The 16,781-nt window shown below is 37.3% G+C and overlaps 1 protein-coding gene across 2 annotated transcripts in view; it reads left to right on the forward strand.

Annotated features, from left to right (window-relative positions):
• The first annotated feature begins 4,615 nt into the window (after positions 1 to 4,615).
• tox (thymocyte selection-associated high mobility group box) overlaps positions 4,616 to 16,781 on the forward strand; it is a 65,914-nt gene continuing 53,748 nt past the window's right edge. For both annotated transcript variants that reach the window (XM_061239854.1, XM_061239855.1), the window contains exon 1: positions 4,616 to 5,082. In XM_061239854.1, coding sequence (XP_061095838.1) covers positions 4,981 to 5,082 — 102 coding nt within the window. In that variant the 5' untranslated portion in view covers positions 4,616 to 4,980. The remainder of the gene's footprint in view (positions 5,083 to 16,781) is intronic.

The following is a 16,781-nucleotide window of genomic DNA, read 5'->3' on the forward strand; positions in this document are numbered from 1 at the left end:
TTTGTGTTTACTTTGTGTGGGCATACCATACAAAACTGTCCATGCAGTGATATACAGGAATGCACACAGACAGTTATACAATATGTAAATAATCAAAATGAGGCATAAACAGGTGTTCTTGCATTATTATGGTTATTCTCTCAAGAGCTAAAATTAATTCAATTTGGCTACATATAATGCCCATTTTATAATTTTATTTTTCATTCTGGCCATATTTTTTTATCTACAGCACTGAACACAGAACATCTCTTTGCAATTAATCTCATATATTTATATTTCAGCAAGGCCATTTCATTTGCGCTTACATGATTTATTCTCTTTGTTGAGCCAAGAACACAGTTGTGTACAGATGGAAATGATGGTGTACCTCTTAATCAACGTGACATTTCAGTGAAGTTGATCCATAAACGCAAACAACAAGAGGCAATGATTTAGACATAATTTACTCAGCTCTCAATGTTGTTAAAATTAAAGGGAAACAGACTCCAAACTGCCTCTGCAGGACTTGGCTGGAAATCTGCTTCACATTTGTAATGTATCGAACTATCTGTCAAGAAAACTCATCACTTATGAACATAGCACAACATCGGGGGGCTAGGGTGTGTGTGTGTGTGTATGTATGTGTGTGTGTTTGTGTGGGGGGTTATAGCTTACATCTAAAGATTTTAAGAAATGAAGGTTTGTATTCCACATATGAAAAAGACAGTAAATATACTCTCTTCTAACAGTAAACAGATCATGCTAAGTAAAAGAAAGCCAAGAGCATTCCTGCAATATAATATGCTTAAACTATAATGGGTTAGCCTTTCTTTTTGTTCAGCTGTAGGGTTTCTTTTTTTTTTTTTACCTGGAACTAAATCAGGAATTTGCAATTCCTTATCTTATTTCAAGTGATTTTGTGTAATGCATGTCTAACATGGTTTCATGACCAACAAGAAACAGAAAATGGGAACAATAATTATATAACAAAGGTTAATAAAAATAAGACAGAGTACTAAGCTAAAATTCCTGACAGGGTTATAGATCTTGCTGGATATTGCACCCATTTGGCTAGTTAATGATACTATACATGTGAAATACTGTGCCACTCTAAATGTGATATGCCAGGCTATAGATTTAATACTAACTGAATCAAAGGGGATGGCTGCACTTTCATAGTGAGTACAATGCAGACTCATATTAAAAGGTCACTTGGATCTAAAGAGAAATGTCAACCACACTGACTGACCTATTCACAATGGAATATGCTAACAATAAAGCATGTGCATTCTGCAGAGATCTAAGCTCAGCTAGTAACAGTGCAGGCAATAAAGGTTTTCCATTTCAGTACAAATATGCAAAAGCCTCTATTGTTTAACATTGGAATGCTTTAAAACCTAAAGGTCCCATCTGCATCAGGCAAACTTCAGTATTCCAGTGTCAAAGAGACACTTTATATCAACTTTTAAAGCTATAGTTTCAAATGGCAAACATGGCATAACATACACACGTAGTATTGCACTACCACCAGAGTCTGTAAAAAATTAGCTTTAAATGGAAACTGCATTTGAAGAATGCTTGTGAGAGAGATGCAGGCAACACAAAAGTCCCTGACAAGTCACACGGCAAAGCCTCCTTAAGAAGGCCTTGAATGTGTAAGGAAATAATTGCCCATGAAGTTCTCCCGCTCTTTCTGAAAAGCTAAAGGAGGCAGGAAAACCCAATGCTTAGTGCAGCATGTCACTTAACTCCATTCACTTAAGTTAAGAACTCAGCATTCAGATCTTTATAGATCCTACTTATTGAGAAATCAGAATTCAGGTTTTTCTAGATCCTATTTATGGAGAAATCAGCATTCAGATCTTTCTGGATCTTGAAAGTGAACTGCTTGGTCCTGAGGGGTGGAGACAGGAAGCTACGGGATAGAAATATATGTTGCAAAAACATCAGACTGATTACCTACAAGTCATTATGGAGAGATACATATACAGTATGTATAATACAGTGTAGAAATGTCTGACCTAGAGGCAATTTTGTGAGTTGTGATCCCATTTGTATTTACACACAAAAAAACCTATGAATTTTTCCTCCATTCTCCGATCTCCACAGTTCTCCCCCTTTAGTGACGACAGTGCATTTTATCCTGTAACCTGGCCCTGATTTGGTAGTGCAAGCCCACACTGTAAAGAGGCAGATACAAATAATAACATGAAGAAGAGCAGGTGAAGCAGAGAAACTGGAGTAGCACGGAAGCAATCATGTCAGTACACGGAGTGAGGAGATTCAGAGTGGAAGACTAATATATTCCAGCTGCTGGGAGGCCAGCTAATTTCTTATTTCTTATTGACAGAGCCAGAGTCACACTGCCACCACATGAAAGAAGGAGACGAAAGATGACAAGAGATATGAAGCATCAAACACATGGTAGCAGAGACCCGGCTCAAGATTATTATTAAGCGCAGATACTGTTTATGAAGTAGCAGGTATATTCAACCTCCACCTTTTTTTATGCTGATGTAGACCCAGTACTATGGGTGGGTAAGTCTAGCAAGCTAGATATCAAGCTAGACCCTGGAAGTGATATTTTAACCTCTGAGGTACTTGCACCACCACATCTGACCTGTAGGGACCACTCTAATGCTGTTCTCCTCCTGGCTTCACATGTCCTACCCAGTCGCCCGCCTTCGCCACAGCATCTGGCTCTGTATCCTGTGTCTGTATGTGTATACAACCCACCAACCAATACCTGTTGGGTGGATGGGTACACACTACAGTGGTCAACAGCATGGGTCAAAGGTCACAATCTTGTACTTTTCAGGTGCCAGATTTAATTGGCATTGTCATTGTCTGCACTGGGATACTGTTCTGTATAGTAATGGGTATCTGTAAAAGGCACACAGTCATTCCACAATTCTACCTTCCATGCCAAAGAGAGACGCTGGCCTGAAAGCATGATCATAATGGTAAAAGATGGCAAAGACTGAAATGGAAATATTTAGCTATAGTAAATATAACAAGCTATATATTTTCAGTGAACAGCTTCTCAAAGCAAAAATCCATCAACTCACACATAGCACACTGCATCTGTTAGGTCAAGAGAAATCAATTTTGGAGCACTTGAAAAACAGTTATTTATGAGGGTCATTGCCTTTTTCCAGAGCTAAGAGTAAAACCAGTAATTAAGCGAAGATGCTCAAACTTCACAATAAGTCAGCATATTAATTTCAGAATGGAAAACAAATAGGCCCATAACGTCCATAAGAAACACATACAATCATATGCTTTCATATGACATTTATGATGTCAGAACATTGCATAGAGACATAGCACACACATACGCCAGCTGGCATACAACAGAATTATTATTTACAGTATATATTGTTGAGGTGTAGTGTAATGCTTATGATGTGGTACGGTAAAAAACTAAATGTACAGTAAACCTTTTCAAAGGGCTGCTTAAGGTTCTTCATATAACTTATCAGATACATCTCAGATTATAGAGAGTTAATTCTAATCTTTCTTGTGAAGTAACCTAAAATGTTTAAGTTTTGAGGCAAAGCCCACATAATTTCTCAGTAAAGCTTTTCCTACATAATTACAGTACTTTACATGGCTACTTGTCAATCTCAGTGCATTCCGGTCGGCAAGGTGGCCATTAATACATTAATGTCAGAGAGAACAATTACTATAGCCCACTGATTGATAGGAAAGGCAGAGTAATTGGATAATTCAGCCATTCAGGTAAAATATTTTCCATTTTGACATGTTCCATTACTCTACTCTCAATCATTATAGATGTGACAAACCACCACATGCAATATTCTCAGCAACCCTGTGGGTTGACGACCAAAATGCAATATATGGTTCTGTGTTTTATTTGCAAAGAGCTATTAGCAAATTTACAGTAAGGAAGTTTGCCTCCTATGTGAAATGCATACTGCCAACAGTGCAATAGCTAATAATACAGAACAAAATACTGCATGCAATGGTAGGCTAATAAAGTACATTTGGAAATAGGGAGTACTATTACACTATTTGAATAAGCAGAGGGTACCAACAAGACCAGTTGGTAACAAAACAATAATGTTTTGTTATTGGAAAAACGAATGCAATTCAGCCCCCTCAGACAATTATGGAGTATATAGTACGACAGTACACAAGTGACACATTTGTTTGTAATAGTAATAGTGGAAAGCATGTTGCACCTGGACAAGATAACCTATACTAAAATGTGGAATGCCCTCATTTGTTCTTTACGTAGGGCTCAATAAATTGTATGTTTCGGTTAATGCATAAAATAATAAAGAATAAATCAACATTTCCCCTAAATATTTCCTCACAACATCATATTTATACGTAAAAACATACATTTAAGATAACCTGAGGAACTGTCATTGTATACAGGCATAGCAGTACAAATAAAATGTAAAATTATTGAATGTTAAGTAACAATAAGATAATTTGACGTGAATATGTATCGTTCACTCCGCTACTCTGAAAATGTGTAGATAAGCTCTGCTGTAGTGTAGATGTTATCCCTATAGCGCCCCCTGCACAATTCTCTGTAGCACCAGCGTTTTAGCTCATGTTCTGTCGTGCGAGTCTTTTGTGTGAATTGTTACAAGCTTACAACAAGAGTACTGCTTCACCAAGTACGCTGAGCGGACACTCCGACAAGGTTTTGATGCGTTTTGCTTCCAAGGAAAAAAACTCGCGAAGAAACTAATAGTTGTTGCGAAGAACAACTCTATGAACTGCAGCACTTGACTGTAATTCATTGTATTGAAAGCTTCTAACATTGGACGAGTTTCCCCCCCTTACAAACCGCAAACGGATGTGAGGCAGAGAGACGGTGGTTATCCGCTGTATTTCAGCACTACTAATACCCCAGTTTTTTAACTTGCGCGCCGATTTTTAATTTTATCAGCTTACACTCCGAGCAGCTATAGGATAACAAGATTCCGAGAAAAAAACCCGCTGGTGATTGATGTTTCTTCTGAAATGGACGTAAGATTTTATCCTCCTCCACCCCAGCCTTCATCAACTACAGATCCTTCCTGCTTGGGACCCTCACATTGCCTGGACCCTTACTATTACAATAAGGTGATGCACATTTCTTCTTTAGTTTGTCCTTTTGAAAAAGAAAAATGTGGTTGATAAGAAAATGACTTTAAACGCTGTTCCACCAATAGTAACCAAGTGAATTAATTATTTTAAATGCTTTCTGGGTCTGTGGAGCTCCCGAGTCTTAAAACATATTAATGACAGTCAATTTAATGAAATAAGTGGATAAAATATAAATGGTAGCAGGTAAACTACATAAATAATGTATTTCTACCCATATTCAAATGCCGTGATATCATTAGAATAGTCTATATTACATATGGACAACGATTAGTTACCAAAAAGAATGGTTATGTTTTCGAAGGAGGGAACTGCAGTATCCAACATATCAAATTCCTTTGTATTATTATTATTGTTGTTTTGTTACATTACACGCACTATCCACTTTCAATGTTATGGTCTTACATTATTTAAAACTGAGCGACTTTTTTCTCTGCGAGAAGTGTATGTTCTTAACGCCGTACTGCTACAGTATGCGTGTTTACTCGCGCAGCTTGTTAGAATACTTTAGTTTAGAACACGTTTTTTCGCTTTTGACAATTTCTTAAATTTCAGACAATGTGGATATGAACACAATGTCATAAACCTTGCACAGTCACACGACGACAGATGGGGTGTGATTTATTTTAGTTAACATTCTACGATATAAATTATAAAGTAAAGGGCTGCCCTTTCTCTGCTAGTTATCCTTCAAAACGAGACTTCTAGACTATATACTGTATATCGCTCATTCTGATGCTAGCTACAGATGGAGCTGTGGCCATACTACATAAACGCGCATCAATTTCCTGTGGTTTATTTTCTTACAGCAAAATACGGTAATAATGACAGGAGTTATCCGTGCTGTTACATGCAATACACCTGTGATGTGTTAAAAGCTACATTTGTGCGAATAGTCTGAGACACTTTCTGGGGCGCCCTGGGGGGTTCAGAGACAAGTTTTCCTTTACTTTCCTGTGTCGACCTGATATTCTCCTTGTTAGATAATGAGAGTCTTGTTCTGTAAGGGTTGTGAGCGTGTGTATGTGTAAGGGGGGATGGGGTTGGGGGCAGGGGGAAGGTGGAGTCGGGCGAGGGTTGGGGGTTAATGCTTCCCGAGATGCTTCCACTGCCAGTGCACTACGCGTTACATGTCACTCGGCTGTAATATGTTTATTTGCGATTTGTTTCTGAGAACCAAATAATACATTTAGAGAAACGGGATTTATATATTTTTTATCTGCTCCCTCCCCTAGGCGACACTCATGAAACTAAGTTTTATTTCATTACACATCTTCAGTATGCGCACATAAACACACAATAGCAATTTTGTTACTCGACCGTCCCAAATTTGGTTCTAATATTTGTTTACTGATTCTGTATATACTCTCCCTCCCTACTCCCCCTCTCTTTCCATACACAGTAGGCTATATATATATATATATATATATATATATATATATATATATATATATATATATATATACATACATACATACATACACATATATGCACGCACACACAAAGGGCATCTACAAAATATCATTAGCTCTGCAATTACTTTTTAAATATAATCTGCCAGTGCCTTTTTCAGTATGTAAATTACATTGCATCTGTAATGAGTAATCCCTTTGTTTTTATATGTTGAATGGCTGCTTTTCAAACATCTAAGGCTTTCTGTGGGGTTAATTTGCTGTGGCTTTCTGCTGAGTTTGCATGGTTTGTAGGTCATAACAGTGAGATTTCTGTTTGATAAGACTTCTGTGAAAACACAGAGAGAGAGAGAGAGAGAGAGAGAGAGAGAGAGAGAGAGAGAGACTGAGAGAGAGAGAGTGAGAGAGAGGCTGCAATGCAAACACTGGTCATTGTGGCAACAGTGTGAGGCATCTCTTGAACAAATAGACAGAAATTGATGGTATGTAGTATGTGGCATGCTATGAGGTCAGTCCAACTGAAGGACGCATTTCATTTGGGCAGTTAGGAGAAGGGGATTTGAATTAAGATTATACAGTAAAATCAATGCTCGCTCTTTCTTTCCCCAAATTATCCTTTTTAGAGAACAAAAACTTGGTTATTAGTCACTGTAATAAAACATACGTACAGTATAACTTAATTGTCCTACAATAGAATAAATGCAGAAAAAGTATAAGAATTGAAAACTATAATAAACCTAAATGAAATGTTTCCAATTATGTGTCTTGTATGGATTTACATAACATAATAATACAACTTCTAAGAGGTTGTCAAACATCTGTCCTAAGGATGAACACTTTTGAAGTTAATTTGGACAGTCTGTCCCATCTAATAATTGAGTTCTCTGTTGGCCTCTGCCCAACTTGCATTCCTGGATGGCAAACTTTAGCTAATAAACCTAATTAAAAGGTCCATTAGTCTCAAAATCTTTGTCTCATTAGTAACCAATTTATATCTATTCTTTATTGAAGTATGCATTTGGAAACAGCATTGGGAATACAGATGGGAATACATTCATTAGTAAAATGTGTATTTCTGTCTTAAATTGTTGAATGGCAGGCAGATGAATAGGTTACATTTTTCACATAGGCTGTGAAGGTGTACAACCATTAAAGAAGAGTATATGTCATGGAGTCACATTCTTGCTGCAGTGCAAATGCTACTCTCCTGGGCCTTCTTATAGTTACATGTGTGAAACGGGTGGATTTGTGCTTGGCTGTAGGCTGCGTCCTCACAATGAGTTCTGTGTCTGGGCCTCACATGCAAGCCCCAGACAACAAACACACAAGGGACTCACAATTATTCACTGAATTTGCCAATCAGCACGACATTTTTACTCTGCTTGCTTTATCCTCGTGTTACAATAATGGTAATAAATCGCTGCTTGTGGCCATTCTTATGACAACGTTTCTGCTATATTTTATAGCACTACCTCTTTCAAAACATAATTTTGAGCGTTCCGTGGCTGAATGAGAAAGTGAGCATTTGACTGTCAGTTCAAGCAGGTATGAGATTACAAATGGTTCCATGGGTGGGACCTGAAGTAAGGTGCAGAATGAGCTGCTTTGCCTGAGGCCAGCAGTCGAGTGAGGCAAGGTGACAACCGAGTGACATTTTGTACATTTCTGTGAATTTATTCGTCAATCATCCATTTTTTATTTGAACTTGGAGACATGGAGATGCTAAAATGTTACCATTGGCATTGTTGATAAGAATTTCATAACAACTGGAAAGTGTCATGAAAGGTAAACCGACTCCAAATATCTCAGAAATTTGCTGGAAAGAGAATGAAGTTTGTTTGACATTGCACAGTTACAAATTATGACAGGTAACCTGTGGCTCGCGGGCAGAACATTCTGTTGCTGGAACAATGTCCCCTGTGATTGACACTCCTGTCATACAGTCTATGGCTGCCTCTCCTGTACTGCCAAAGCCATCCCAGATTCTGTGCTGGGAGAGTGTGCTGCTGATGCAGGCCGAGCTCTGGGACAGGAGGGTACCTAGCCGATTAACGCTCTCCCCCAATATGGCCAGTTATTGAGTTTACGTTGCACATTGTACTAATAATGTTGTAATTATTGTATGTCTGTAGATTTTAGATAATTTATCAGGAGTTTCTCCGGAAATTCTTTTGCTTGTGTCAGTGTTTTGAACATGACACATCATCCTTTGTGGTTTGATACACATTTTAGCAGAGTGACTAATAACACTCAATGATAAATTCTTTTTGGATGCCTACAGATTTGGATGAAGAATATCCTGTCAAAACTTACAATTATATTAGATAGTTGTAGGTAGTAAATGATGGTGCTTTAAATTTAAAGACAAACTGATTTTGAAGTACGGTACATCAAAGTCATTTTGTATGATTTTTTTCCCCGTGTGGCACTGCACAATGTCATGGCTGTACAATTTATGTAGGTAGTTAGATATCAAGGTCAGAAATGAAAAGGGGATTTCAAAGTCACTCTTTCAACAGCTATAAGAAAATAGTTCCAAAATGTGAATAATTGAAAACAAAAACATGAATGGAAATTTATGTAATACTCTCAGCACTGACAGATGTATTTTCCAGAACATTTGTTTTTAAGCAAATAGGGCACTGTGTGCAGAGTCAGATTATACAATCCATTTGTTTATGATGTGTGTTTAAAAGCTTGCGTTTTGAAAAAGGGAGCGAGCGAACCAAAGCTGCAAATGCCCTCGGAATATAGAACACATCTCAAATCTCCTGGGAGTGGTCCATTTTTGTTTTGTTTTATTTTTATTTTTTTTGGTGCTGAGGAGTGGCAAGGCCCCCTTTGAGGAAAATGAAACACAGCACAGTGTTCCATGGATGCAGCCCCAGCCATTAATCTCCAACAAGCCCTGTTTACTGCGGAGGCCCATATCAAAGCTAATGATTTACTTTATGTTAATGACTTTCTTCTGGCACAGAAGAAACACGGTCTTAATGGAGTTTCAAGGCTTTAAGTTATTACAGCTAATGGGATAATGCTCTGGTCACAAGAGCAAGCTGTTAAAACTAAGTATGCATTTTGGTTTTGCAAGCTTGCTATTTAAGTGATTTTCAGGATCAGTAGGTTGAGGTTTGATGCCAAGAATCCCCTGGGTTCTCAGGTTGAATGAAGTCATTGATTGATATTGGGAACTCACCTACACTTAGCAGCTGCACAGCCATTTCTCCACATAACCGATATATTGGTATCAAATGTCACCGACTTGCTTTGATGGCCTCAGCGTTTTGTATTGGAAAAACTGTAAATTCCGATAACAAGGTTACATAATTGAGATTTCTTGCATTGTAGACTCTGGACTGTTGTTAGTATTGTCATGAATATCGGAAAAACATATCTGCCTGAAATAATGACTGAAATTCTCTTGACTAAAGCTTTCTTATAGATTGGTCATTGTTTAATACATCACTCAAACTTTGCTAATGCTTATGTGGCAGTTGGTCTAATTAGCTAATTGGGTTTAATCAATAATAAAACCCCTGCATGAGGTGTGTCCACTAGGGGACAGACTGAGAAATGCTACCATTTGACAGTTCAGTAATGGATGTTGTTTTGTGGTTATAATGAAAATTACTGATGACCACTGAAACCTTTGGAATGGAGGGAAAATCTAGGCAAAGTCACCACAATAAGTTTTTTTAATATTTATTTTTCAGTCATGTTAAATTACATTTTGTAGATATTTTATAATAATAGAGGTGGATTATTAATGTATTAATATTGATCGGTTGAATTTCAATTCCCCAGGCACATTCACACATCATTTCCAAAACAAAAATTCTGCTGTTACCATTTGTATAAATGCTTACCAAAGAGAAAGAAAGTAGTATGCAAGGTCTTTTACTGGTAATTTATTTGAATGGCAATACATTTTTTTCATGAGAAGTGGTATGTTATCGCAATGATTATTCATTGAATCATTCTAATTGTCAGGGGTCTGGCCAACATTCCTCTTGGAGGATTACAAAAATTATAATATTCATGAAGGGATTCTATTCATAACAGTCAAACATTGAAAAGAAGCATGGAAAAGACTGACTTTCACTAGCTATCAGGTGTTTATGTTACTTTAAAAATGTAATGTTATTGACCTTTCTGAAGTCCATCTGTTGAATTTAATAAATGGTTTAATAAATCATTCATTCACATTCTTTTGGTGTAGAATTTAGAATGAAATAATGAAATCCATCTAGGTTTTAACATTTTATTTTCATATGAAGCAGTACAATGTGTAATGAATGCATAGCACTGTGTCTTAGCCTGAGGCCTTTTCAATTAAGTTGAAATTATGGAGATCCTAGGTGGTCCTGGGTGTCAGGGGGTTTGCAGATTTGACTTTGGCATCATATAGCATAACATCCACTTTGTTTATTGTCCATGTGAAAGCCCTAAACCTTGCTTGTGTTTTTAAAATACCAGCTCCAAATTCCAGAGGTCTTGTCATTGGGGGTTAGCAACAGCTAAAAGCTAATACTCTGCTTCCATTATACCATTCATTATGTGTTATAATGGAAATATAAAATGTTAAAAAAATCCAGGAACATTAGAGAGCTCCTGCAAGGTTTGTATACCCCAGAATGGCAGGCATATGATGGGTAAATGTATGGTGGTCAAACACATGAATTATGAAAGAGAAGAGAGACTGGGTGACTTCATTCTGACACAATTTATCAGGTCCTCTTATAGCTCAGAAAGTCTGATTGGTGTAAGGGTACAGCGTATGTCCTCTGTGAATATCACTCCATGAGAGCATTTGACCACTGCTTCTTTTTTTTCCAATAACATTGAATGCCTTTGGATGTTGACTGATGGTTTGCAGACAGATGAGCAATAAGAGATGCATCAGGACTAAAGAACACATTTTATCTTTGAGCCGCAACTGATTGAGTCCATTTTTATGTCTTATATGTAATGCATACAAACATCCCCTGCCATTCTGATGTCCTTAAAGTGCATCTGTGGGTCATTGCGAGTCCTTCCTTCTGTGGCTATGTCAAGTCAATATTTGAGCCTGAGTGGCTTGCGCTCATACCATGATCTCTGACAGTATTGCATGTATCCAGCTCATTTGTGTGTTGTAGAATGCAGGTAATCGATTTGGTTTGTGTGACCTTGGCACCTGTATTTCAGGTAATTAATGACAAAGGAAAAGGGCCTCGCCATTCAGTCAGTGACTCTTTTATCTGAGCCAAGTGCTCTTAATGTAGTGCAAATGGCAAATGGTGGCACTGAACGCAGAGATACTCCCAAGATATGCAGGTGAAGGCTGGGTGACATACAGTACAAGACTGGGGAAGATTTTGTCCAGTAGATTTTGATAAAACTAATTTATAAGACCATTGTTGCCTGTGGCAATACTTGAAATTCATGTTGAAATGCCATTGATTAAAAATGCACAGCTTAGATTTAAAATGAAAAGATCAGACAGAATTACACTACAAATTGCACACCAATGATTCCGAGCACACCGATTTCATATGAAACCAACCTAATTGCACCTAAAGTCTCTCTTGTAGGGAACAAAAGCTGTTACTGTTTAGGTTCCTGTTCAGTGGTTAGTTGGTACGGTTCACTGAGTGCTGTCAAAAAGGCTTTTCTTCTGATTGACAACCTCGCCGCAACGTGAATGGTGATTTTAATTGCATATCATGTGTGCATATCAGAAGACATGAATTCTGTGCCTCTTGCATTTTTGACTGCACCATTACTCCACAGGTCAGTATGCAAGAACAACACAAAATTTCACCCCTCAGAATTGCATTCTTTAAAGAAAGTTACTGTATGTAGAGACCTGGTTGGGCAAATGAAAATAATTCAGAAAATATGAAAGATTTCCCCTCACTCGCATATACAGCTTCAAAGAAACATATGTATAAAATGTAACATGCAGTGTATACGCAGCATATAATGACTGCTATTAACCACATGAAGGGAGCAAATCAGCGTGAAGAACATTGCGATTTTCTTTAAGGATGTTTCGCTCTGGGTATACAAACACAGTCTGATACTGAATTTCACCTTTACAATTGCTACATTATGTGAAATGAAACATACTCTCTATACTCTGATTACATATTACATACATCATGTGCGCAGGGCCAATGATGGCTGTCAACAAGCAGTCCACTGCACAATCCCTTATTCTTAGCAGCATGCGTGTAATATAATGTGCTCTGGAAATCCCAGCCCCCAATTTTAAACACTAATACTGAATCACGCATTCCCCCTACGAGGCCTTTACGAGACATTCCCATTCTTCTTCTCAGTATTACTCATTATATATGTGTGTATGTATATATATATATATATATATATATACACACACACATATATAATATAAGGAAAATGTTTTGAATTCACAGTGCAAGTAAACACAGAGGGCGGTATGATGCATTTTAATGTAAATAATATACAAAGAAAATTTTATTTGTCAATGTTTAATGACAAAAATGTTCCCATAATAAAAAAATGCTTTGAAGTTTGTTCAGTAGGAAAATGGGATAATTAGCTTTTTTGTCATTTTGGACTTGTTTTAAACTTGCCGCATATGGTTTCACTTTTGGATCCCGCATATGTGGAGATGGATTCTACAGCATATTATTTTCATGCCTAATTTGTAGGCAGTCTATTTGATGTTCTGTAGCTCTGAGCACAACGTGAGGTGTGGATTTCACGTTATTGGCTTTTTACATTTCAGTGGCTTCTGTGTGTAATAATGGAGGTAAAATGTTATTTCTCTGAAGTGAATGAAAATAGAACGCTGATGGACTGGGCCTGCAACCATGGAACAGACAGAACTGAGCAGTTGGCCCCTTTTCAAGTAGTGGTTTAGTAGCTCTGAAGTTTGGGTACTGGCAAATGTACTGTATGACTTCTATAGTAAGAATGAACTAACACTCCTTTGACTATTTAAATATACCATAGGTAAATATCATATAGATGTGCTGTTTTAATGTTGAATGATTATGCATTGTTGGATGGGTTGTATTAACATCTGCCTTTGTTAGTGTGGAGAATTAAAAATCTGGCATACAATTGCAATCTGATTTGATCTAGAGCAAGATTGTCTCCAGTACATAATTGGCTTTCTATCTATGCCTGTATGTCAGCTAATCTTGTCTGGTAGAAATGAAGCCAGAGATCAACTCATTAAGTAGCTGAACATAATGATCATAAAATCTGTACATGTGCTTATGCCATCTTGGCTCAGGGAATGGGGCTGTTTCCCCCTTGCAATAGTTTAGAAATGCTGGCACAGGTCTGTGATTGTGATTCATTCAAGGCATCTCGTTTTGCTTTGCTTTCCCAGTAACAATCCAAATGTGACTGCCTGATTAATCTCCTATTTTTTGAAAAGTAAAAGAAAAATTAGAAACATCCAAACAGATGGCAAAAGGAACCTGTATTTAGAATTCCATAAACGTTCAGTTTATCCTCAATACAAAACATATTGAAAGGATTTTCACAAAAAAGAAAAATCAAATAAATAAATAAAGGAAGAAATGTACTGTACTGTGTGTAACAGAGGCTTTTGTTTGGAGAAACATGAAACATATTCTGACTGCCAATGGAATAGCACATGGCATGCTTTAAAAGTACATTTTACAGATTTCTGTGTGTGTGTGTGTGTGCATATTAATGCATGGTTTTTGTCAGGCCCTGCTATGTGTATGTGTGTGTGTACATTTGTGTCAATGTGTGATGAATTTAATTAAAACTAATCTATTACACCAGTGTGACGCATTTACAGTAAATTGTAGAAACATCTGTTTAAATAAAACATGAGCATGGATGCAAACCATAGTTGTATTTATAGATTTATATATCTATATAAAGTATTTCTTTGGGAACAGCTTAATCACAGGCATCCTTTATTTTGTGTGCCTGTTTATATTCAAGCTCATGCAAGAAGCCTACTAGACAGTACAGCACAGATATGCCGTGTTTGTAAACCACGGCACTGTTGCTTTTGTTGTCTGGTGAAGTTTCAGTGCTAGGGGACATCTGTAGGTGAATTAATGGCCCATTGCTTGTTCTTTTATTCAGAGTACACTTTGTTTTTTAAGTGGCACCTGTCAGCCTTTTGAAGCTCACAGACTTTTTTTTCCAATGAGCGAGAAGAGAATTGTGTGGACTTGACCAATGTCCTGTGGTAATTGTAAGATCAGATTTCACCCTCATCTGGCAGCTGGACCCAACACCTTTTTTTGTGAAACACAATCATTTGTGACACAGCAAAAAAAGAAAGAAAAAAAAGGGAGATTACTTTTGATCAGTTGAAATTGAGAAGCTTAACTGCTCCAAGTTAATTGAAGGTAAATGATGGCAGGTGGATTAAATACTACCTCTTAATATTGAATACAACCTATTATTGCATTTCTTTGTATATTTCACATTATTGAGATAATGGTTGTAGTGTTTATTACATTTTTTTTAAGTCACATTTGGTTTTATAACATGACGGGATACATTATGTGGGGTTGCACATTTATATGAATTAATTTATATTAATTTATATTATATTTATTCTGGGCAATTTCCAGTTTAAAGATGGAACTTCTGTACTTTGTCCCTTCTCATTCAGGCAAATCCCCACCTTATTCACAACCTGTCAATAGAAGAAGGTGCTACATCTGTCTTTTCAACATGTTGCTCAGATCTTTCCTTCTTTTCCTTAAAGTGTACCTCTCAAACCTATTTTTATTTGGTTAAAAATCAGAGTTCTTAAACAGCTGTGCTTGAAATCAACCTAGAATAGCAGTCTTTTAAAAGTATAATTGCATACTTATGTGTCTTCTGGAAATGCTCCCTTGAAATCAAAAGCTCTTAGCCGTGGTAAAATGCTTTGCTCTATATATGTTTGACACTGATTATATGAATCCTGAAAATACTGTACATGTCATGGGCTGTTTGCTGGCACCTGCCAACTGGTCGTGGCACACTTCTGTCTGAGCAGTTGTAGAAGGGAGGGAGGAGAAGGAAGGAGATATTTGGAACTTTGAAAGCTATAATGCCAGAAAATGCACACACGGGCACACACATACACACACAAACAAACACACACACACACACACACACACACACACACACACACACACACACACATGTGCATGCACTCATGCGTGCAGGCACACACAAACAGCTCTGATGATTCTGAAATTGTGTGAAGAGTACTTTAATTTCTTGACATTATTTTGGCCAGTTAAGGTAAGGTTTATGGCAGCATATGAATGTCCAAAAAAATATTGTATGGAAATCCAGAGGCTGTATGTGCAACCCCCATACTCAGTGCATGCAAATTGTTCTGGCATGTGTTATTACAGGTGTGCGCAAAACTATTATCCGAGAACAACTACTGCTTTTGCTTGCAGTTCACTGCTTGCTTCGCGGGATACAATGTAAAATTAGATTTGCCTATTCTGGCAGTAATGCTCCTCTCATGTATCTAATGTTAGCTAAAGTTAGCAAGTGAAATAAACATTACTTTGGTATGACATATCAATGTGGTAGGCTATTGAGAGCCCAAAGTTGTTATTTCTTAGACTATACTGTATGTTTATATGCTACATAATGTACTTTTGAGGAGGCTTACAGATTGCACTACGGGGTGTGCTAGTTTTAGTAACACGACTATGGGGTTTCCCATTATTGTTAGCATTATAACTATGTTTTTGTTTGATTCCAGGGAGGAATTGCAGGCTGTGTTTTAGGCCATTTAAAGTTGTATGCCATTGGTCATCCATTAGCTATCTGCCCAGCTGTTTCAGCTTCATGCAATGAGGACAGATAAGTGCATTAACTGGGTAAGTTAATGGCCCGATCTGTGATCTCTTCTGCTGTAGCTACAGTGTTAATAACGTTCAGTAATGGTGGCTCAAAACTCGGGCCATTGCTGGTTAATGTGCTTATCTGCCTTCTTAAATAGTAGTTGAAATAGCTAGGCAGACAGCTAACGGGAATCAAGCAATATGGTAATATAGTTATCTGAAGTGCAATCTGTTTTAGCCTTCTCAAAAGTGCATTATATGGCAAATAAACATATATACGTAGTATGCAATATAACTATGCTCGGCTCTTGGTAGCCTACCACTTTGTCATAGACAAGGAAACTTCATGTTTATTTCTCTTGCAAACTTTAGCTAGTATCAGGTGATTCTCAAAATCACAATGCCCTGCCTAGAGAATAGTTCCTAGATTTGAACACGATCA

Source organism: Conger conger, chromosome 4 (assembly GCF_963514075.1).
Source record: "Conger conger chromosome 4, fConCon1.1, whole genome shotgun sequence".
In the NCBI taxonomy this organism is placed as follows: Eukaryota; Metazoa; Chordata; class Actinopteri; order Anguilliformes; family Congridae; genus Conger; species Conger conger.